Source organism: Mobula hypostoma, chromosome X1, assembly GCF_963921235.1.
Source record: "Mobula hypostoma chromosome X1, sMobHyp1.1, whole genome shotgun sequence".
Lineage (NCBI taxonomy): Eukaryota > Metazoa > Chordata > Chondrichthyes > Myliobatiformes > Myliobatidae > Mobula > Mobula hypostoma.
In genome coordinates, this window is record NC_086128.1 from 37,022,979 (window position 1) to 37,047,953 (window position 24,975).

Sequence of the window (24,975 nt, forward strand, 5' to 3'; positions counted from 1 at the left end):
TGATGAGCGGAGGGATCTTGGGGTCCAAGATCATAGATCCCTGAAAGTGGCTGTATGGGTTGATCTTGTGGTTTAGAAGGCATATGGCACGCTTGCCTTTATTAATCGAGGCATTGAGCTCAAAAGTCGGGAAGTTATGTTGCAGCTTCATAAACTCTAGTTAGACCGAATCTGGAATATTGTACACAGTTCTGGTCACTCCATTATAGGAAGGATGTCGAGACTTCGGAGAGAGTGCAGAAGAGGTTTACTAAGATGCTGCCTAGATTAGAGGGCATTTTCTAACGAGAGGTTGGACAAATTTGGGTTGTTTTGTTCGGAGCAGTGGAGGCTGAGGGGAGATCAGATAAAAGTTTGTAAGATTACGAGAGGCATAGACAGGGAGTATATTTTGCCTATTACCATTGGGAATGCATTTAACGTGAGAGGGACTAATCTGAGGAAAATTGAAGGATATGGGCATTGTGTATCCAAAAGAGATTAATTTAGTTGACTATTTGGTTACTAAATTAATTGGTTTTCGCTCAATTTGCGGGCCGAACGGACAGTTCTTGGGCTGTACTGTTCTATGTTCATTGCTTGACACATTCCTATCCGTCTAATTCAGAATATTGGTTGTCTGCTCTTCCCTTCAAGGCAAAGCTCGCTTGACTTTTTTTTAACTGTATCTAATTCTCTTTAATAACTCAATTCTCTCTCACACGGAACTTTCATCAGCCAACTTTAGTCCTTCTGTCCGGAAACAGTTAAATTATCCAAAACGATCCCTAAATCCTTGGCCAATGTAGGACGTACATTTCAGTCACTCAGTTCTGCTATTGGCAAACCCCTTGCAGTGCGAACATAGTCGCGGAGAGGTTGCTTCCAAAGTCAGCGAGAAAACATCACGTACATTACCATAGTTGGCGGCCGCTTTCGGTGTTGGGCTCACTATGAATTTGAAAGTTTTGTTCGCCGTCTTGGCGGTCGCTTTGGTAGCGATCATTGCTCTGAACTGGATCCTGCTGGTGGGGATTTCGAACACGAAAGTTTGTGTGAAACGCAGCCCCTACGATGAACTCGGCAATATGATGGAGCAGCGCCAGCAGAAAGAGATCTTTGCCGATCTCAGCCCCAGAGAGCTGATGCAGGTCGTGCAATACCTGAAGCAGCACCTGGGTGTGATCCTGGTGAACTACACCCAGGCCCTGCCCTCCGATAACTTCATCTACTCGATCGAATTACAGCTTCCCCGCAAAGAGGTTGTCTTGATGTTTTTAGACCGGGGAGGGGATCCACCGAAGAGGGAAGCCAGAGCTGTGGTGTTTTTTGGGGCACAGAGTAAGCCCAATGTAAAGGAATACATAGTGGGACCTCTCCCCAACCTAACCTACCATGTGGATGTCACTTCTCGCAATTACAACAGCCTTCTCTTCAATTCAAGGCCACTAACCTTTCCAGAATATAAACAGTTAAAATTAGCGATAAACCTGGAGAAAGTTTCAAAACTTTTCATGGAAAGTTACGATTTTGATTGGGAGTCTGCGAGCCCTTTAGGTTCATCCCCTCCCGGGGTTGCATCTGGCGACAGAGAAACTTGGTTGTCGTACTTGAAAAATACGAGTGGGGCCTTCCTGCACCCTATGGGGTTTGAGCTGTTGGTGGATCACAGCAGCATCAATATCTCGGAGTGGAACGTGAAGAAAGTCTTTTACAACGGCCAGTACTTTGACAGCATCGACGAGCTTGCGAAGCAGTACAACAAGGGATCTGCGCAGAAGATTAACATCCAACGAAAAGCTTCGTATCCAAACTATGCCTCATTGAAACCCCGTAAGAAATTTCAAAGGTTCGGACCTCTTCAATACGAGCCCCAGGGACAACGATACTACGTTTTCAATAATCACGTTAGGTACTTTGATTGGGATTTTGCATTCCGACACAGCTCCGCTCTAGGTTTACAACTGTTTGATATCCGATTCAAGAAAGAACGACTGGTTTATGAACTGAGTATCCAGGAAATGAGTTCCGCGTATGGAGGGGAGACGCCAACTTTAATGATGACCAAGTTCTTGGACAGTAGTTATGGAATTGGGTCGTTTTCCAATGAGCTGGTGAAGGGCGTGGATTGTCCCTATACCGCGACATTTGTTGATACGTTACACTTCAAGAACAGCGACAAACCGGTGTTGATAAGTAACTCCATCTGTATTTTTGAACAAAATCGGGGAATTCCTCTCAGGCGCCACTTCGAGACTTGGTTGACTGCCCCCTTTTATGGGGGGTTACTCGACAACGTGCTGATTATAAGATCAATATCAAGCGTGGGAAACTATGATTACGTGTTTGACTTCGTGTTCCACAACAATGGGGTGATTGAAACTAAAGTGTATCCGACAGGTTATGCCCTAACGTCGTTTATTTCGGGAGAAGCAACTAAATACGGAACCAAACTTGAAGAGAACGTTTTGGGCAATATTCATACCCACTTCCTACACTTCAAGGCTGACTTGGATATCGCGGGTAGGTTCCAGTGAGTTCTTGTGTACCTTTGTTTTTTTAAGTTAACTTTGACTCCACTGTAAGAAATTATACCCGTGCACAGGACTATGCAATTTCCGTAATGTTGTTAAAACCTATTCACTGCTGGGTTTATAAATCATTGCCGATCAATTGTCACCAAATAACGGCGACAATATCACAAAAACAATCAACTCGTCGATGTGTTTTTTACATGAAAATTCACGTAGCCCAACTCAGAATGACGTTTCTGTTGAAGACTTGAAATAAATCCCTAATCGTGTACAAAATGTTCACTCCACGCGGTGAATTCCCCAGCTACCTTCACCCACGTCCTTTCATAAAGGACTTTGCATGCTCGAACTTGTTATTTTTCTGCCTTTGATTGTTAGTATTCTCCCATGACCCACTCAGCATCGTTTATCAATTCACAAACATAAGGTTCTGCAGATGCTGGAAATCCAGAGTAACACACACAAAATGCTGGAGGAACTCAGCAGGCCAGGCAGCATCAATGGAGGGGAATAAACAGTGGCTGCTTTGGGCTGAAACACTTCACCAGGACTGGAAAGGAAGGGGGAAGAAGCCAGAATAAGAAGGTGGGAGGAGGGGAAGGAATACCAGCTAGAAGGTGATAGGTGAAGTCTTGTGGATGGGGAGGTGGGGGGGGGGGAGATGAAATGAGAAGCTGAGAGGTGACAAATTAAGGGCTGAAGAAGGAATCTGATCAGAGAGGAGAGTGGACCATGGAAGACAAGGAAGGAGGAGAGGCACCAGCAGGAGTGTTGCTTCTCCAACATGAGAGTGGCCTCATCATGGCGGTAGAGGAGGTCATTGAGAGACTATCAATTAACGTCCTTAAGTCTCTATTACTTCCAACACAGCAGGCTGTAGTGTGTGTCTTCTGCAAAATGTAAAGCAGTTACTCAGCTCAACCATTCTGACAACACTCCCATCCTACAACCTATGTCACATGAAATACAAAGGGAAATGGGAAACACCCCCACCTGCAATTTTCACCCCATTCCCCCCCCCAACTCTGACTTGGAAATATATTCGTAGTCCATCATTGTTCTCAAGCCTAAATCCTGAACTTCTACCCAACAGATTTGTTGGAGCACTTCAACAGAACTGTAGGACTGGGTCCAACTGGATTTAGGACTGTAGCAATTTAATGAGATGGCTCACCACCATCTTGTAAAGTTTAGTCCTGGGTTTTCCAGAAATATCTGCATCCCAACATGAAATAAAAAAGGTTGCTAGATATCAAAGCCTGGAAATACGGATTTCTGAGGACATGCTGCCTGAGAACTTAAAAGTCGTATAGAAAAATTGCATTGATGTACATACTGTTTGTCCAAAATAAAGGTTCAAAGGTCAAAGTAAATTTATTATCAAAGTACATGTATGTCACCATATAGTACACCGATATTAATTTTCTTGTGGGCATTCACAGTAGATGCAAAGAAACACAATAGAATCAATGAAGATCTCCATAAAAAGGCAGGCAAGCAACCAATGTGCAAAAGATGACAATTTGTGCAAATACAAAAAGAGAAACGATGTAGTAATAAATAAATACATAATACTGAGAACATGAATTGTAAAGTCCATGAAAGTGAGACCATATGTTGTGGAATCAGTTCAGTGTTGGGATGAGTGAAGTTCGCCCCTCTGGTTTAGGAGCCTGATGGATGAAGGATAATAACTGTTCCTTAATCTGGTGGTGTGTCTCCTGTGACTGTTGTACCTCCTTCCTGATGGCAGCAGCAGTGAGAAGAGAGAATGGCCTGGATGGTGGGGGTCCCTCATGATGGATGCTGCTTTCTTGCAATAGTGCTCTTGTAGATATGCTCAATGATGGAGAGGACTTTAACTGTGATGGACTGGGCTGCATCCACTACTTTTTGTAGGCTGCAATGTGACCAATCAGAATGGAATTTGAGAAAAATCAGAAAAGTCAGTATACTCTCCTCTGTGCAACTATAGAAGCTTGTTAAAGTTTTAGATAACATGCCAAATCTTTGCAAACTTAGAGTCATAGAGTGATAGGAAAGTACAGCATAGAAACAGGCCATTTGGCCCATCTAGTCCATGCTGAGCCATTTAAACGGCCCAGTCCCATCGACCTGCACTGGGATCATAACCCTCCGTACCCCTACCATCCATGTACCTATCCAAACTTCTCTTAAATGTTGAAATCAAGCTCACATGCTCTGGCAGCTTATTCCACACTTTTTGAGTGAAGAAGTTTCCCCTCATGTTTCCCTTAAACCTTTCACCTTTCACCCTCAGCCCATGACCTCTGGTTGTAGTTCCCCCACCCCCCCCCAACCTCGGTGGAAAGGTCTACTTGCAACCCTATCTATACCCATCATAATTTTGTATACCTCTATCAAATCTGTCAATCTTCTACATTCCAAGGAATAAAGCCCTAACCTATTCAATCTTTCCATATAACTCAGGTCCTCCACACCCGTTAACATCCCTGTAAAATTTCTCTGTAAATTTCTAAGAAAGTAGAGGTGCTGCTGTGCCTTTTTTGTAATGGCTAGAACCAGGAGAGATCCTCTGAAATGATACCTTAGAGGAATTCTCAGATGTCCGTTACTGACTCTCTCCATTTCTGATCCACTGATGAGGACTGCTCATGGACCTCTGGTTTCTTCCTCCTGTGGTCTTTGACTCTGCTGATGCTGAATGAGAGATTGTAGTTCTGGCACCATTCAGGCAGATTTTCAATCTCCCTCCTGTATGCTGATTTGTCACCACCTTTGATTTGGGGAACAACAGTGGTATCGTCAGCAAACTTAAATATGGCTTTGGAGTTGTACTTTGCCTCACAGTCATAAGTGTAAAGCGAGTAGAGCAGGGGGCTATGCACACAGCCTTGTGCCTCCTTTAGACATAGTGTAACATGGGAGTGCTGAAACAACATTGAGTACTAGGTTAATTTATTGTCCGTGGTTAGGTATCTTGACCACCAAACAAACAACAACACAACAAATCTCATGACATATGTCAGTGATAATAAATTTGATTCTGATTCACCAGGTGATGTTTGGTCCCTCCTGACTCAGTGAGGTAACAGTTCTGCACTTCTTTCTGAATCTCTGGAGCCCTGGTCTCCATGAAATAAGTAATTTCCTGTAACATTGGGAGGTGCACTGAGGCTGATGCTTTACTGGAGCGCATACAGAGGAGAAAGTGAGTGAAAAAGAATATTGTCTGTAAGTGTAAGGCGGCAAAGAGGAGTGAGAAAGACCAAAGAATCACCTGCTGCCCTATAAGAACAAGACTGAGAAAATCAACAAACATGTACCTTATGCCTTGTCACATCTTCCTTCTCAAAAAGAATGATATGAGATTGACATTAATCTTGCTGAAAAAGGTTCTTTTAGGAGATGGTGTTTAGATTTTTGATACCAGCTTCCTCCAGTGGTCAGTTGGTAACAGTGACAGAAAATGAAGAGGTTTAGCGCAAAGGTGAGCATGTGATTAAAAATTGCCGAAAGGCAAATGTTATCTTCACTCTGAAAATATTGTTAAGACACTGCTAAATTAATAAAATGCTGGAAATCATATTGAAGCATTTGGAAATTTAACTAAACCCCAAAGCAAAAGCACATGCTTCTAAACAAACCCAATGAATTCCGGTGAGACAGAGTTCAGGTTACAGGTTGGAGATTCTTTATAACAACTGGTAAACAGAAATAAAACGGGTAAATTTAAGTTGTGGTGAAGGTGGTCAAAGGGGTGGAACAAAAAGGATATCTCATGAGAGCAACTCATGCTTCTTTTCAACTTACGTATGTTCTCAGTATTCTTTTTATTTGTAAAGTTTGTCTTCTTTTGCACACCGGTTGCTGGTTATCCTTTGTCTGTTTATGTGTAGTTTTTCATAAAATTCTATTCTTTATTTTGCCAGTAAATACCTTCAAGAAAATGAATCCCAGATGGAGTAGACATGGAAAGGATATTTCTTATACTGGGGGAATCTTAAACCAGATGGCACAGCCTCAAAATACGAGGAAATCCCTTTAGAACAGAGATGAGGAGGAATTTCTTTAGCCAGAGGCAAAATGTGTGGAGTTCATGGCAATTGGCAGCTGTGGAGGCAAGTCATTGGGTATATTTACAAACTGTAAATCAGAGATCGAGATTGATAGGTTCTTGCTTGGTCAGGATGTCAAAGGTTACAGGAGAAAGCAGGAAAATGGATTGAGAGGCATAATAAATCAGCCAAGGTGGAATGGCGGAGCAAACTCGATGGGCCAAATGGCCTAATTCTTCTCCTATATCTTGTTGACCTCTGGAAATCTTTTCATAAATGAATTTCCTGAAGGTTTTTGTGTCTCTCTGATCTTGAAGATTTAATGTCATTGTTGTTGAACATATAATGTGTCTCTGACAAAAGCGGTTTGAAATAGTGGGGGACCTTTCATCAGTGAATTTGCTTCCTCAGTGAAACTCCATGAATTTGCTTCTTCATGGAATCAATGGTTGGACATAATTCACTTTCGTCACAAAGTTCTTTTGATTGCCAACCAGTCAATGATCTCCCACTATTTTGAAATTGCTTTGTTAGAGGCACATTATAGGAGCCCTGGGAGGTTTATTTTGCTAGCATTAAGTGAAACAAAAAGATAGTAATTCAAAAGAATTATAGCATATTCTATAATGTTCCTTGCAACATGAGGATAAACATTAGGAAAACACTTTGGAATGTACAATGATTTTTATGACTCTACATTTTCTTGCTTATTTGTTCTTCATGCAGATAGAACATAGAAAACCTACAGCACAATACAGGCCCTTCTGAACATGTCCTTACCTGAGAACATGTCCTTATCTGAACATGTCCTTACCTGAGAAATTACTTAGAGTTACCCATAGCCCTCTATTTTTCTGAGCTCCATAGAACCAGTCCAGGAGTCTCTATCGTATCCGCCAGCAGCCCATTCCACGCACTCACCACTCTCTGCATAAAAAAAACTTACCCCTGACGTCTCCTCTGTACCTACTTCCAAGCACCTTAAAACTGTGTCCTCTTGTGCTAGCCATTTCAGCCCTGGAAAAAAGTCTCTGACTACCCACATGATCAATGCCTCTCATCATCTTATACACCTCTATCAGGTCACCTCTCATCCTCTGTTGCTCCAAGGAAAAAAGTCTGCATTCATTCAACCTATTCTCATAAGGCCTGCTCCCCAATCCAGGCAACATCCTTGTAAATCTCCTCTGCACCCTTTCTATGGTTTCCACATCCTTCCTATAGTGAGGCGACCAGAACTGAGCACAGTACTCCAAGTGGGGTCTGACCAGGGTCCTATAGAGCTGCAACATTACCTTTCAGCTCCTAAACTCAATCCCACAATTGATGAATACCAATTCACCGTATGCTCTCTTAACCACAGAGTCAACCTGTGTAGCAGCCTTGAGTGTCCTATAGACTCAGACCCCAAGATCTCTCTGATCCTCCACACTGCCAAGAGTCTTACCATTAATACTATATCCTGCCATCAGATTTGACCTACCAAAATGAACCACTTCACACTTATCTGGGTTGAACTCCATCTGCCACTTCTCAGCCCAGTTTTGCATCCTATCAATGTCCCGCTGTAACCTCTGACAGCCTTCCACACTATTCACAACACCTCCAACCTTTGTGTCATTAGCAAATTTACTAACCCATCCCTCCACTTCTTCATCCAGGTCATTTATAAAAATCACGAAAAGTAAGGGTCCCAGAACAGATCCCTGAGGCACACCACTGGTCACTGACCTCCATGCAGAATATGACCCATCTACAGCCACTCTTTGCCTTCTGTGAGCAAGCCAGTTCTGGATCCACAAAACAATGTCCCATTGGATCCCATGCCTCCTTACTTTCTCAATAATCCTTGTATGGGGTACCTTGTTAAATGCCTTGCTGAAATCCATATATACTACATCTACTGCTCTACCTTCATCAATGTGTTTAGTCACATCCTCAAAAAATTCAATCAGGCTCGTAAGGCACGACCTGCCTTTCACAAAGCCATGCTGACTATTCCTAATCATATTATGCCTTTCCAAATGTTCATAAATCCTGCCTCTCAGGATCTTCTCCATCACCTTACCAACTACTGAAGTAAGACTCACTGGTCAATAATTTCCTGAGCGATCTCTACTCTCTTTCTTGAATAATGGAACAACATCCACAACCCTCCAATCCTCCGGAACCTCTCCTGTCCCCACTGATGATGCAAAGATCATTGCCAGAGGCTCAGCAATCTCCTCCCTCGCCTCCCACAGTAGCCTGGGGTACATCTCGTCTGGTCCCAGTGACTTATTCAACTTGATGCTCTCCAAAAGCTCCAGCACATCCTCTTTCTTAATATCTACATGCTCAAGCTTTTCAGTCCGCTGTAAGTCATCTCTACAATTGCCAAAATCCTTTTCCGTAGTGAATACTGAAGCAAAGTATTCATTAAGTACCTCTGCTATCTCCTCCGGTTCCATACACACTTTTCCACTGTCACACTTGATTGGTCCTATTTTCTCATGACTTATCCTCTTGCTCTTTACATACTTGTAGAATGCCTTGGAATTTTCCTTAATCCTGTCCGCCAAGGCCTTCTCATGGTCCCTTCTGGCTCTCCTAATTTCTTTCTTGAGCTCCTCCCTGCTAGCCTTATGATCTTCTAGCTCTCTATCATTACCTAGTTTTTTGAATCTTTCGTAAGCTCTTCTTTTCTTCTTGACTAGATTCACAACAGCCTTTGTACACCACGGTTCCTGTATCCAACCATCCTTTTCCTGTCTCATTGGAATGTACCTATGCAGAACTCCACACAAACATCCCCTGAACATTTTCCACATTTCTTTCATACATTTTGATTCGGAGCAAGAAAACTGCGAGTGAACGGCTGATTTTTCGGAGCGAAGGGAGCTTTTTACCACTCGGGGTAAAAGAGAGGCAAGACTGCGCAGGTGCATGACATCAGCCAGTAGAGTGCAAAAGGTTTAAAAAGAAGACTGCCATATCCAGCGGGCAGCGGAGTGAGAGGCAGCAGAGTGATAGGGCTTTGGCTCAGTGGGCTTAGGCAGTAACAGGACGAGGCGAGGTAGGTTTACCTATGTTAATTGCGGAAAGGAAGTAGTATGGGTGTGAGGCAAATTTTCTGTGCTCGGTGTCAGAGTGGGGGGGGGGCGGGTCCTGGAGTCTCCCAGCCTCCCGGACGGCCATATCTGCACCAGGTGTATCAAGCTGCAGCTCCTAAGGGACTGGGTTAGAGAACTGGAGGTGCAGCTCGATGACCTTCGTCTGGTCAGGGAAAGCAAGGGGGTGACAGAGAGGGGTTATAGGCAGGTGGTCACACTGGGGCCACGGGAGACAGATAAGTGGATCATAGTTAGGAGGGGGAAGGGGAAGAGTCAGGTACTAGAGAGTACCCCAGTGGCTGTCCCCCTTGACAATAAGTACTCCTGTTTGAGTACTTTTGGGGGAGACGGCCTACCTGGGGGAAGCAACAGTGGCCGTGCCTCTGGCACAGAGTCTGGCCCTGTGGCTCAGAAGGGTAGGGAAAGGAAGAGGAAGGCAGCAGTAATAGGGTACTCTATAGTTAGGGGTCAGACAGGCGATTCTGTGGACGCAGGAAAGAAACTTGGATGGTAGTTTGCCTCCCAGGTGCTAGGGTCCAGGATGTTTCTGATTGCGTCCACGATATCTCGAAATGGGAAGGAGAACAGCCAGAGGTCGTGGTACATATTGGTACCAACGAATTGGGTAAGAAAAGGGAGAAGGTCCTGAAAACAGACTACAGTGAGTTAGGAAGGAAGTTGAGAAACAGGACCTGTTACGTACCCCGTAACTGGGTTGCCAAACCAGCAGAAATGGATCACTCAGTTGGAGTCTGGAGTACTAGAACTAAGAAAGTTTTATTAAAGAAACAAGCAACACAGTAATCGAAAGGATAATAAATGCAACAATTCAACAATGATAACCACACATGTGCACAGAATTAAGATAACAGCATCAATCAAGCTCTATCGTTGTCTAGGGGTAAATGACCAATTTCAAAATGACTCAAAGTTCAGTCCAGTTAGTAGTTCAGTTCGCAGTAATCGTTGCCATGGCGATGGACAAGGTGGGGGAAGAGAGACAGAGAGAACAGGAACAACTGATCATTCAGAACGGCTTCACTCACAGACCAGCGGGATGGCTCACAAGCAACTTTTGGGCGGGTCCTTGGTGATGTCACCTGAGGTCACCGACTGTGACCCCTCCTCCAGCTGCGGTCGATCCTCTGCAGTGAACCCGGCACCCAGGCAAGGGCGGACACACACCGGGTTCCCGCTGATCGTACCTTTCCACCCTTGTCGTTGTCTGGCACTTCTCACCCACTCGTGAGAGGCGCACCGCTTCCAGGGTCTCGTTACCTCGGGTGGCGTGTGTGTCTGTCTTAGCGAACCTGTCCCTTTTTATCCCCCTGCTGGGGTATCGCCTGTCCATCACTTCAAACAGTTCAGGGTTCAAAGGGGGGAGCCGCTCCAGACAGCTCTCTCTCCCACATCCCTTCATTACACATCTCCAGACGCTGCTCCATTGTTCCTTATCTCTCCTTCCCCTGAGGGCAGGTGGCAGACCAACTGCTGATGTCACTGATGCTAGCCCAGGCCAGCAAACATCTTAATTTTATGTGTATTCTCGTAACAGACCTCAAAGGTAGTAATCTCAGGATTACTGCCTGTGCCACGTGACAGTGAGTATAGGAATAGAGTGAGGTGGAGGATAATTGTGTGGCTGAGGGAGCAGGGGGCAGGGATTCAGATTTCTGGATCATTGGGACCTCTTCTGGGGCAGGTGTGACCTGTACAATAAGGATGGGTTGCACCTGAGTCCCAGGGGAATCAATATATTGGTGGGGAGGTTTGCTAATGCTATTGGGGAGAGTTTAAACTAGTATTGCTGGGGGGGTCGGAACTGAACTGAAGAGACGGAGGAAGAGGCGGTTGGCTCACAAATAGAGAAAGCTTGTAGACAGTGCGTGAGGGAGGATAGGCAGTTGATAGAGAAGGGACGCACTCAGACCGATGGTTTGAGATGTGTCTATTTTAATGCAAGGAGTATCGTGAATAAAGCGGATGAGCTTTGAGCCTGGATCAGTACTTGGAGCTATGATGTTGTGGCCATTACAGAGACTTGGATGGCTCAGGGACATGAATGGTTACTTCAAGTGCCAGGCTTTAGATGTTTCAGAAAGGATAGGGAGGGAGGCAAAAGAGGTGGGGGCGTGGCACTGTTGATCAGAGATAGTGTCACGGCTGCAGAAAAGGTGGATGCCATGGAGGGGTTGTCTACGGAGTCTCTGTGGGTGGAAGTTAGGAACAAGAAGGGATCAATAACTTTACTGGGTGTTTTTTATAGGCAGCCCAATAACAACAGGGATATCGAGGAGCAGATAGGGAAACAGATACTGGAAAGGTGTAATAATAACAGAGTTGTTATGATGGGAGATTTTAAATTCCCAAATATCGATTGGCATCTCCCTAGAGCAAGGGATTTAGATGGGGTGGAGGTTGTTAGGTGTGTTCAGGAAGGTTTCTTTACACAATATGTAGATAAGCCTACAAGAGGAGAGGCTGTACTTGATCTGGTATTGGGAAATGAACCTGGTCAGGTGTCAGATCTCTCAGTGGGAGAGCATCTTAAAGATAATGATCACAATTCTATCTCCTTTACAAATAGCATTGGAGAGAGATAGGAACAGACAAGTTAGAAAAGTGTTTAATTGGAGTAAGGGGAATTATGAGGCTATAGGGTAGAAAATTGGAGGCTTAAATTGGAAACAGATGTTCTCAGGGAAAAGTACGGAAGAAATGTGGCAAGTATTCAGGGGATATTTGTGTGGAGTTCTGCATAGGTACGTTCCAATGAGGCAGGGAAGTTATGGTAGGGTACAAGAACTGTGGTGTACAAAAGCTGTTGTAAATCTAGTCGAGAAGAAAAGAAAAGCTTACAGAAAGTTCAGAGAGCTAGGTAATGTTAGAGATCTAGAAGATTATAAGGCGAACAGGAAGGAGCTTAACAAGGAAATTAGGAGGGTCAGAAGGGGCCATGAGAAGGTCTTGGCGGGCAGGATTAAGGAAAACCCCAAGGCATTCTACAAGTATGTGAAGAGCAAGAGGATAAGACGTGAAAGAATAGGACCTATCAAGTGTGACAGTGGGAAAGTATGTATGGAACTGGAGGAAATAGCAGAGGTACTTAATGAATACTTTACTTCAGTATTCACTATGGAAAAGGATCTTGGTGATTGTAGTGATGACTTGCAGCAGACTAAAAAACTTACGCATGTGGATATTAAGAAAGAGGATGAAAGCATCAAGTTGCATAAGTTGCCGGGACTGGATAAGATGTACCCCAGGCTACTGTGGGAGGCAAGGAAGGAGATTGCTGAGCCTCTGGCGACGATCTTTGCATCATCAATGGGGACGGGAGAGGTTCCGGAGGACTGGAGGGTTGCAGATATTGTTCCTTTATTCCAGAAAGGGAGTAGAGATAGCCCAGGAAATTATAGACCAGTGAATCTTAATTCAGTAAGTTGTTGGAGAAGATCCTGAGAGGCAGGATTTATGAACATTTGGAGAGGTATAATATGATTAGGAATAGTCATCATGGCTTTGTCAAGGGCAGGTCATGCCTCATGAAACTGATTGAATTTTTTGAGGATGTGACTAAACACATCGATGAAGGAAGAGCAGTAGATGTAGTGTATATGGATTTCAGCAAGGCATTTAACAAGGTACCCCATGCAAGGCTTATTGAGAAAGTAAGGAGGCATGGGATCCAAGAGGAAATTGCTTTGTGGATCCAGAACTGGCTTGCCCACAGAAGGCAAAGAGTGGCTGTAGATGGGTCATATTCTGCATGGAGGTCGGTGACCAGTGGAGTGCCTCAGGGATCTGTTCTGGGACCCTTGCTCTTCATGATTTTTATAAACGACCTGGCTGAGGAAGTGGAGGGATGAGTTAGTAAGTTTGCTAATGACACAAAGGTTGGAGGTGTTGTGGATAGTGTGAAAGGCTGTCAGAAATTACAGCGGGACATTGATAGGATGCAAAACTGGGCTGTGAAGTGGCAGATGGAGTTCAACCCAGATAAGTGTGAAGTGGTTCATTTTGGTAGGTCAAATCTGATGGCAGGATATAGTATTAATGGTAAGACTCTTGGCAGTGTGGAGGATCAGAGAGATCTTGGGGTTCGAGTCCATAGGACACTCAAAGCAGCTGCGCAGGTTGACTCTGTGGTTAAGAAGGCATAAGGTGCATTGGCCTTCGTCAATCGTGGAATTGAATTTAGGAGCCGAGACATAATGTTGCAGCTATATAGGACCCTGGTCAGACCACACTTGGAGTACTGTGCTCAGTTCTGATCGCCTCACTATAGGAAGGATGTGGAAACCATAGAAAGGGTGCAGAGGAGATTTACAAGGATGTTGCCTGGATTGGGGAGCATGCCTTATGAGAATAGGTTGAGTGAACTCTGCCTTTTCTCCTTGGAGTGACGGAGGATGAGAGGTGACCTGATAGAGGTGTATAAGAGGATGAGAGGCATTGATCGTGTGGATAGTCAGAGGCTTTTTCCCAGGGCTGAAATGGTTGCCACAAGAGGACACAGGTTTAAGGTGCTGGGGAGTAGGTACAGAGGAGACGTCAGGGATAAGTTTTTTACTCAGAGAGTGATGAGTGCGTAGAATGGGCTGCCGGCAATGGTGGAGGAGACGGATACGATAAGGTCTTTTAAGAGACTTTTAGATAGGTACATGGAGCTTAGTAAAATAGAGGGCTATAGGTAAGCCTAGTAATTTCTAAGGTAGGGACATTTTCAGCACAACTCTGTGGGCCAAAGGGCCTGTATTGTGCTGTAGGTTTTCTATGTTTCTATTTCCCTGAGATCATCTGTTTCCAATTTATGCTTCCAAGTTCCTGCCTGATAGCCTCATATTTCCCCTTACTCCAATGAAACGCTTTCCTAACTTGTCTGTTCCTATCCCTCTCCAATGCTCTGGTAAAGGAGATAGAATTGTGAACACTTCCACCCACAGAGACTCTGTAGACAATCCCTCCATGTTAGATGTGCAGTTTAAATTGACACTGTGGCTGGCAGAGACATTATGGATTGAAGGATCTGCTTCAACAATGTATTGTTCGATCCTTTGAGTCAAAACATATGGTTGATGTGGGGCAAGTGCCAGCAATGGAAACATGATTCCTTTTTCAGCTTTAATATTTGGGGATTCAGGCCTGTTGAAACATAGTTAGAGAAGGTAATTGCTATTTGATCAAGGCTTTATACTGACAGCTGTTTCTAGATTTGAAAAATGTGATGATAGGTTATGCAATTTAACTAACTTATTACGACTTAGTCTTCCTGATGGGAAGCAACCTTTCCTATCAGAGAGAAAAGTAGCTCAAGATCAAACAAGTGAATGAAAAATTCATGTGAGTGCATTCACAGTATTTGATTTTTACTGGGGTAAGTCACTATCAGTTTTGCACTTCATGCTGACTGTGAGACTCATTTATGGTTTAGGTAGGAATAACAGTAACTGAAAATAGCCTGAATTATTTACACAACCTCAGAAAGAAAGGTGTACTTTTAGGCATTATGAAAAGAATTCCAGTGTTCTTGAGCATGAATCCGGTGTTTTGTCCAGAAAACATCGATAGCTTCAATTCAGGAATGAAAATCATATCTCTCTTTTGTGCTCAATTCAGTGATCTGGTAGAAATGATACCTTTAATATTTGATAACTTAATGGAACCCAACAACCTGTGGATAATTGCTTGCAGGTCACAATAATAAATAACAAAGAAGCAAAGATGTTCTGGCATGCCTTGCTTAAAAGAATGGTTTCAGAGACTGACAAGTGATACAACACAAAATTGCCAGTGCTCAGTGCAGTGGACTGCTGTCAAGTGGTTATTCATTATTCCTGACAGAACTGGATGAGTTTTGAGCAAAGTATTATCATTTGTAAATTAAACATAACCATTGCATTTACAGTTTGGTTTATGACTATTATGTGTTACTAAAAGAAAATGTAGAGTATTCTGAACATATTTGAAAGTAATGCTGGCCAAGGCTGATGCCATGTTTAATCTACAGTCAGTGGCCATTTTAATAGGTGCATCTGCTCATTAATGCAATATCTAATCAGCTAATCGTATGGCAGCAACTCAATGCGTAAAAAACATACAGATGTGGTCAAGAGTTTCAGTTGTTGTTCAGACCAAACATCAGAAAGGGGAAGAAATGTGATCTAAGTGACTTTGACTGTAGAATGATTGTTGGTGCCAGATGGGATGGTTTGAGTATCTCAGAAACTGCTGATCTCCTGGGATTTTCACACACAATAGTGCCCAGAGTTTACAGAGAATGTTGCAAAAAGCAAAAAAAACGTCCAGCAAACGGCAGCTCTGTGGGCAAAAATGTCTTGTTAATCAGAGGGGGCAGATGAGAATGGCCAGACTGATTCAAACTGACAGGAAGGCAACAGTAACTCAAATAACCACAAGTTACAACAGTGGTGGGCAGAAAAGCACCTCTGAATGCACAACACATGGAAACTTAATGTGGATGGGCTACAGCAGCAGAAGACCACAGCAGGTTCTACTCCTGTACCTAATAAAATGGCCACTGAGTGTATGTTCCTCATGAGAAATCAATTCTGTAAGAAATTGGTGGTACTGTAGGTTCTCACTGAAGAACTTACATATTCTTGAACAATATTCGGGGAAGAGTTAACCGGAGATAAACTGCTGTAAGGTTCAGGCCCAACCTGGGGCTAAAACAACAGAAGTTCACATGAAGCAAACTGGACATAATAAAATTATCTTCACTGGAAGGCAATAGCAGAAATCCACAAATACACTGCATGGTCAGAAGATCAGTGATCAGAATATCCCCTGGGACTCGAGAATTAATGGAGAGTTTTATAGATGTTAGTGCCCTGCACTTAGATAAATAGACCAAGTCTGGTTTGGGACTAATTTCACTGTCGCGTGTATTACAATGAAATACCAAAAGATAGAAAACAACTAAGTCAATGGAAACAGATAAATAAGATATCAGATATACGTATGCAAGTCAAGAAATTTAGAGTTTGAACACTGCTCTGAAGGGGTCCTGCTAATTTTTTGGCATGAAAAAATTATGACATAACAATTGCAGACTTTTATTATTTCAATGTGCATGAGGATAATAAAATGCATATATTGTGTGGTAAGAGCAATTTTACCTTTACAATAATACATAATATGCAGGATAATTGCAGTCAGCATGCATTTGAACCTTGCACTGGTTCGAATATAACAAGTAATGGTTCAGTGCATCCTCAACATTATGAAAACATATTCCAAGAACAGCTTTAGCCTGGAATTTCTAGGATGTTAAGGTCTAGTGCAGTACTTTTTTCACATAAGCATTCATTTGAAATGTACCTTTCTCAATTTTAGGTACATCTAACTCTTTTGAAACAAGCGATGTAGAATATCAACTCAAACCAGTCCCATGGAACACTGACAAGAAGGTATATGTACCCACTGTGAAAAAGAAGATTTTAGAGACAGAGGATGAAGCAGCCTTCAGATCTGGAACAAAACTACCTCAATACCTGAATTTTGTAAATTTGGCACAGAAAAATAAGTGGGGCCATTCTCGAGGTTACAGGGTTCAAGTGGTAAGCCTCAACCCTAAGAGTGTGCCAGAAGAAAGTCCAGATGAAAAAGGCTTCTCTTGGCAAAGGTATAAAATCTTTACCTCTTACTTATTGCATCTTCTTAAATACTGAAAACTTTTATTAAAATGTTAAACCATATTTGGGTCTGGTTTATTGTTTGAAGTCTTGTAAATAAATACTGTCTTCATTGTATCTCTAATAAGATTTTACACACTGGAGATACATTAATACAAGAAAATGTTAATTTGTACCTTAATGCTTTTACAAAACCTTACTTCTTCAAAAAATCTACAATTCTCTTGGATTTGCTATGTGGTAGAAATGATTCTGAGGTTTATTAGAAGGACCTACAAAAAGGAAAACACTATGGAAGCAAAATATGAAAAATATTACCTTCTGGTTTTCCTTCTATTTTCTGTTTGCCTATCACCCATTGTCACATGTAATGTTACTTTCTATTTTGCAATGCATTTTTGTTCTTCTTTTGCCCCTATGTTCCTGTCACTTGTTTCCATTGCTCCACTTATGGTCTGATATTCACTTCCCTCAAGCTATAATTTGGCTTTTCTCCTGTCTTCACTGTAGCTTCTCTTATTTTCCTGTCAGTTTCCTCCACATTTTCTTTCTCCATGTATTGCCAGCAATTGTTGTGCACCTTTCCAGAGAAAACACTTATTTCTCTGCACTGGACATTTTCTTTTCTGCTTGATCTTCAGACTTTCCTCTCTGCATGACCTGGTGAGAAAAGATCAGACTCAGGTTTAGTCTAGTTTCGGATGTCATCACATTTCTCTACTGGAACTGAAGTCAATGGGTTTTGCCATCTTGATTTTGTAAATTGGTCAGCAGAGAGGATTCTGTCTCCATGTCTGCCAGCAGGTGGAAAGCTTAGAGCAATGCTCATAGTTTGGGACAGGTGATGAAGCATAGGAAGGTTATACTTTCCAGGTCCACTTATGAGACTAGAGTTGTGATGCTAACACAGAGAGAGATTTGTTTTGCATTGGTTCTGCATTGAAGCTGATGTGGCAATGTGGAAAAATGCCGTTTCTCAGCTCTGTGACCTCACATCCAGTAGGAGAGGATCAGTGGTCACACCCTTGCAGATATCTGTCAACTGGACAGTAAGATTTTCCCAAGAGACGCAAGCGTACAGAAGAATTACAAAAAAAATGCAAGCATTTAAAAGTGTGCAAATTCTTGGGATAACTCAAGTTAATAATGTTTTATCTATTATAGGTACCAGTTGGCTGTGACAAAGTACAAAGATCATGAGCAAAGGAGCAGCAGCATCTACAATCAGAATAACATGTGGAACCCTCCTGTTTATTTTGATGAGTTTATTAATGGTGAAAGCATTCAGAATGAGGTTGGTTCATGTGTTTTAATGTAATAACTTGTCCTTAATCTGCAGAAGGTGGATTATAAACACAATCTCCCCATAGAAAGTGATGAAAGGTAGGTATATAAAACCTGGGCACCTGGCGGATAATGCAATTTTCCCAATTGTGGTAAACCTTACATATCAAACACTCTCTGTTGAATTAGCTGACTTATCTAGGATGGTTCTTGAGGTGCTAATAGCCTTTGGCTAAAGAGGATTTCTAAAAAATCTGCATAGAGAGTCAGGAGATATAATGTCTCGGGTAAAGGTCTATTGGCCCAATGCATCCACATGGACAATCAAGAACAGTTAACCTAACAGCCTGCATATCTTTGGGTTGTAGGAAGGTACTGACACAGTCACACAGAGAACATAAACTCCCCGTAGACAGAATTGGAGGTCAGGACACTATTGTACAGAACTCTGCAGAAAAATGAACCAGAGGAGGATGAGAGGTGACCTGATAGAAATATATAGCATGATAAGAGGCATTGATAGACAGCCAGCACCTTCTTCCCCAGGACTGAAATGGCTAATATGAGGGGGCATAATTTTAAGGTGATTGGAGGAAAGTATGGGGAAGGGGACGGATGTCAGAGATAGGTTTTTACACAGAGAGTGGTGGGAGCATGGAATGCTCTGCCAGAGGTGGTGGTAGAGCTACAGTACATTAGGGATAATTAAGAAACTCTTACACTAGTACATGGACGAAAGAAAAATGGAGGGCGAAGTGGGGGGGAAGCATTAGATTGATCTTGGAGTAGGTTAAAAGGTCAGCACAACATCTTTGGCTAAAGGCCCTGTGCTGTGCTGTGTTCACTGCTATATGTTCTATGTCCATGAATCAGATCAGGACTCAATGCCTTTCTTGTTAAATCCTCCTGTTCACAATGGTTAATCTCAATTATCTGAGGGATTATTAATGCAAATGTAAAAGGAAATATTAAACTGATTTTTATGTTAATGATATTTCAAACAATCAGTAATGTCACATTTATTATTTTGAAACAGGATCTTGTAGCTTGGATAACAGCTGGATTCCTTCACATCCCCCATGCAGAAGATGTTCCCAATACTGCCACATCTGGCAATGGAATTGGCTTCTTTCTGAAACCTCTCAATTATTTTAACAATGACCCTTCAGTTTACTCCTCAGATGCAGCTTATATTGACCCTGCTGAAAAAACAGATGAATGCGAGGATAATCCAATGGCATGTTTGTCACCAGTTGCAACCTGTACACCAAACCTCCCAGATTTTACCTATGGGAAGACTTAAATCAATATTAACTGTTTATACTATAGATTATATAACTTCACTATAGTGAGTAGCTACCTGATACTGACCACCACTTTTAACTAAGCATTGAAAAATAATTTTAGATGCTCTGCGGACTCTATGGATTAATTTCATATTTCAGTTGCCATTTAGTTTTAAGGGAGTGATTAATCTGAACGTAACATTATCAAATGACAATGAATAAAAGGGGAGATTTTACAAACTCCTGCTCTCAAGGCTAGTGCACACCAAGCAGAGACTCCCAGGAGCTCCATAAGATTTCCATCTATTGAATTTTATTTGCCAGGAAGTTCTCTTGGGCTGCATTACAAGTGTATTTTTAAAAACTCTACCCATGGGTGTACTTTGGTTGAAAACACTTCATGTTCTTTACTTCACCAGCTCACTGAGATGTGTTCCAGTCTGACATAACTATTTTTTTAAATGAGGAGTTTTCTAAAAATGTTTATTTTCATTATAAGCATTACAAACAGGGGTTATTGAGGAATGCTTCACAGAACTGTTTATCATTAGGTCTAATAGTTTCTAACAGCAAATTCTGAATCTTTCTAAAATCTTTTCTAATGTTTTGAAGATTCAATTCCATGATTTTTTTCAGTGGAGCCTCCTGTAACTAATAAAGTGGTCACTGAGTGTATGTTCATGATCTTCTGCTGCTGTAGCCCATCCACCTCAAGGTTTGACATGCTGTGCATGCAGAGATACTCTTCTGCACACCACTGTTGTAAAGTGTGTTTATTTGAGTTACTGTCACCTTTCTATCAGCTTGAGCCAATCTGGCCATTCTCCTCTGAACTCTCTCATTAGCTGCCATTCACTGGATGTTTTTTTTTTGTTTTTCACACCATTTTCTGTACTGGAAATCAGAAGTTTCTGAGATACTCAAACCACCCCGTTTGGCACCAATAATCATTCCACGGTCAAAGTCACTTAAATTACATTTCTTCTCCATTCTGATGTTTGGTCTGAACAACAACTGAACCTCTTGACCATGTCTGCATGCTTTTATGCATTGAGTTGCTGCCAGGTGATTGGCTGATTAGGTATTGGCATTAACGAGCAGGTGTACAGGTTTACCTCATAAAGTGGACAGTGAGTGTAGTTGGAGGAGGGGAGAATAGAACTATTACCAGTCTCACACTGCCAATTTACCCCTCTTATGCCCCTTTCCCTACCATATCTCTGCTACACTTTGACTTCATTTTCTGTGCTGCTGTGGAGAGATCTTTTTAGTATCACTGGCCCACTTCCCTTGTGCCATTTGCAGACTGTGCGTTCTAACAGAATCCTGCCGTCTGCAAAACATGTGGGTTGGGTTTAATGGTCTTCAAAGGGAAGAAACCAGATTAACAATTTCTTAAAGAAATGTAGTCTATATTTTACAATTTTTTGTGACTTCTGATATGGCATACCTAAATGGGACATCTACTTGGCTCACCAAAAATGTCCGAATTCCAAATTCTGGGCAATCATTCCCACTCTGGGTTTAACGTTTCACAGACTGTTTTTATAGCTTCAGTTCAAAATATATTTTTATGCTTTACACAGCATACATGCCAACATGAAAAACACCTCAGAAAGTATAGCTATTTGTCAATATAATCAGGGTGGAAAATAAATGTAATCCTCAGGATATACTGTATGTGTTTTGCAAATATTGGATAAGTATGGTATATGCCAATGTGTTGTTAACTCCACTTCAAATAAAGCAGCTATGGTCCTCAGCATCTGAGTTCATGTGATACCAGAGGTTGGGATACTCCCAAATGTGGTGGTGATCCCTCGTGCAAACTGATATGTTTTTGTTATCTGTAACGTTATAGCAACAGAGAAGTTAACCACAGCAATATTAACTGTGTATTAAAAGTTCCTGATAATTTGCAAAAACAAGGGTTACTTTTGGAAGTGTGCTTACACCAGCTGGCACTATAAAAATAAAAATTATTTACTAGAGCAAAGATAATCTCCACAAAAATTGATTTGATTTCCATTGCTGAGATAATATAAAACACTCAGTGTCTACCTGCAGTGAATCATGGTCCTTTCCACAGAACAAATTACAGAGATTTCCTTTGATATACTAATAGATTTTTGAAACATAAAACACAGCTTAAGGGAACAATGATCCTAACTTTGTCCAAACTTGAATGTTGATTTTTTGATAGCCTGTTGATTACCCTGAACAATATAGACAGTAAAACAGAAACAGAAGTAGATTGTCTCTTTTGTTCCATGTGCAAAAAAAAAGAAGCCCTGCTTCTTTTCTGCACATGAAAACGGCTTCTTAACTATCTAAGATGGTATAAAATGGAGAGTCTGAGGAACAGCATGTTGTTTCTTCCTGGGGATATCATATTCAAGGCATCCTGACCATGAGTCATATATTGCCTGGTTAGGCAGTGTTCCTGAAGTCCGACATAGCTGTTGTCATGGTCACCATCACTGGTCATAAATGATGATATCTTGCAATATGATGTGTCATATTTTCCACTCAAATGGTTTCTAATCTAATGTACAATGTACAGAAAAAGTCTTCTCAGAAGAATATTGAATCTATTATGAGCTATCTAATAAAAATAAAATGGGGTCTTGGGAACTATTATTAATATTAAAATCTGCACCACAGTGTTGATTAATATCACCATAGCAATAGCCCAGTGCAGCAAGATCACAGGATCACCACACATGGCCTCATCATTATACAAGGAACCAAAGTGAAAATAGTGAAAACAATTCATAAACTCACCTTTTTAAAAACAGTTTTCTATTCTTCAGCTACTATGAGGTGAACACATTATATCTACCTTCAGATCTGCACAATTACTAATGCTTTGGAGCTTAGATATAATATATCAAAAGCCACAGCATTAAGGGACACAAACGCATAAATTTTTAACTAGCAATCCAGAGACTGGGTCCACTAACGAGTTGAAAACCATTATGGCAGCTGGGAACTGAACTAATTAAGTAAAAATGAGAAGCTGATGACTGGGAAGGTATCAGATAATGTAAAATAACCCATCTGGTTCACTAATGTTTTTGGGGGAGGGAAATTTCTCCTTACTCTTTCCAGACTCCCCAGGACCAGCTTTAAGTTTATCTTCCATCCAGGAACAATGAAACCCTCTGCGCTCAATATTGAATAATTTCAGATAGCCTGCTCTTCCTGTTTGTGTCAGAACTGGACAGTTCTGACATAAGGTTATCCTCTATATCTCAGGAATTTTCTCCCCACAGATGCTGTCTGACCCGTTGGACAGTTCCAGCATTCCCTTTTGGTTCAGGTTTCTGACAACTTCCCAGTACTGACTCCCACAGCTCCAGCATGATTTCTTTTTCTTCTAACTACCTTTATTTATCTTGTAACCGAATGGCTCCGAAAACATTATAGATTCTGAACTAGTTTAACACTCCTCTCAGGTGTGAAGAAAACAATTCACTACATACTTCATAAAGGAAATCAGGCAAAGGCGATAAAAGAGTAGTTAAGAGTGAATTGCCCTATTTTTTCAAAAACGCAAACAACAGGAATTCTGCAGATGCTGGAAATTCAAGCAACACACATCAAAGTTGCTGGTGAACGCAGCAGGCCAGGCAGCATCTCTAGGAAGAGGTACAGTCGACGTTTCAGGCCGACATTTTGTCAGGAAGGGTCTCGGCCCAAAATGTCGACTGTACCTCTTCCTAGAGATGCTGCCTGGCCTGCTGTGATCACCAGCAACTTTGATGTGTGATGTCCTATTTTTTCCATCTTTAAGCATTTGAAATATTATTTAACATAACATGATATCCCAAGATGCCAAGATCCCAAGATATCCCAGGATCCCATTAGTTTATTCAAAAATATAAACTACATGCAGAAATATTGAGGTGAATAGCCAAAACTTGGTCAATGTGGTTTATGTTGTCTATTGTAAAAGGACGGCAGATAATGGAAGGAAAGATGATAATGTTTTGGGAGAAAATTCTGGGACTCAAGGCCTCAGTAACTGACAACCATTAATGGTGGAGTGATTCAAGGGTCCAAAGTTGAAGGTACCCAGCTATCTTAGAAGCTTAAAGGGCTGCATGTTATTACAAGGTTGGAGGATTGCAAGGAAAAGAAGGAAATTGAAAACAAGGGTTATGTTTCTAAACGTGAATTATACAATATAAGACCACAAGACACACAGTACTGTGCAAAAGTCTTAGGCATATACAATATATATAGCTAGGGCGCCCAAGACTTTCACACAGTACTGTAGTAATTTTATGTATTGCACTGTACTGCTGCAGCAAAAAAAAAGATTTATGTGAATGATCATTAGTCATGATCTTTCAAGAATCAATAGATCCTGGCATGGTTCCAGAGGACTGGAATGTTTAAACTGTCACTCGACTCTTCAAGAAGGGAAGTAGGCAGAAGAAAGGAAAATATAGGCTAGTTAGCCTGACCTCAGTGGTGGGGAAGATGTTGGAGTCGATTATTAAGGATGAGGTTTCAGGGTGCTCAGAGGAATACGACAAAATAGGCCGTTGTCAGCATTTAGCTTAAGGGTTCAGACGAGGTTCACAAGAATGATTCTGGGAATGAAAGGGTTATCGTATGAGGAGCGTTTGATGGTTCTTGCCTGACAAATCTGTTGGAATTCTTTGATGTAAGAACAAGCAGGATAGACAAAGGAGAATCGCTGGATGTTGTGTACTTGGATTTTCAGAAGACTTTTGACAAGGTGCCTCACATTAGGCTGCTTAACAAGATAAGGGCCACGAATTACAGGAAAGACACTAGCACGGATAAAGCCTTTCCTGACTGGCTGCCGAGTACTAGTGGTGTTCTGCAGGTGTCAGTGTTGGGACCGCTTCTTTTTACGTTGTATGCCAATGAGTTGGATGACAAAATTGATGACTTTGTGGCCAGGATTCCCTATGATATGAAGGTAGGTGGAAGGCAGGTAGTGTTGAGGAAGCAGGGAGGCTGCAGAAGGACTTAGACAGATTAGGAGAATAGGCAAAGAAGTGGCAGGTGGAATACAGTGTCAGGAAGTGTATGGTCATGCACTTTGGTAGAACGAATAAAAGTGA

The 24,975-nt window shown here is 41.9% G+C and overlaps 1 protein-coding gene across 1 annotated transcript; it reads left to right on the forward strand.

Moving 5' to 3' along the window:
* The first annotated feature begins 844 nt into the window (after positions 1 to 844).
* Positions 845 to 22,891, forward strand: LOC134340312 (membrane primary amine oxidase-like). The gene is made up of 4 exons (XM_063037391.1): positions 845 to 2,502; positions 17,005 to 17,293; positions 18,468 to 18,597; positions 19,624 to 22,891. The coding sequence occupies exons 1-4, from the start codon at positions 933 to 935 to the stop codon at positions 19,888 to 19,890; spliced, it is 2,256 nt and encodes a 751-aa protein (XP_062893461.1). The 5' UTR covers positions 845 to 932; the 3' UTR covers positions 19,891 to 22,891.
* The last annotated feature ends 2,084 nt before the right edge of the window (positions 22,892 to 24,975 follow it).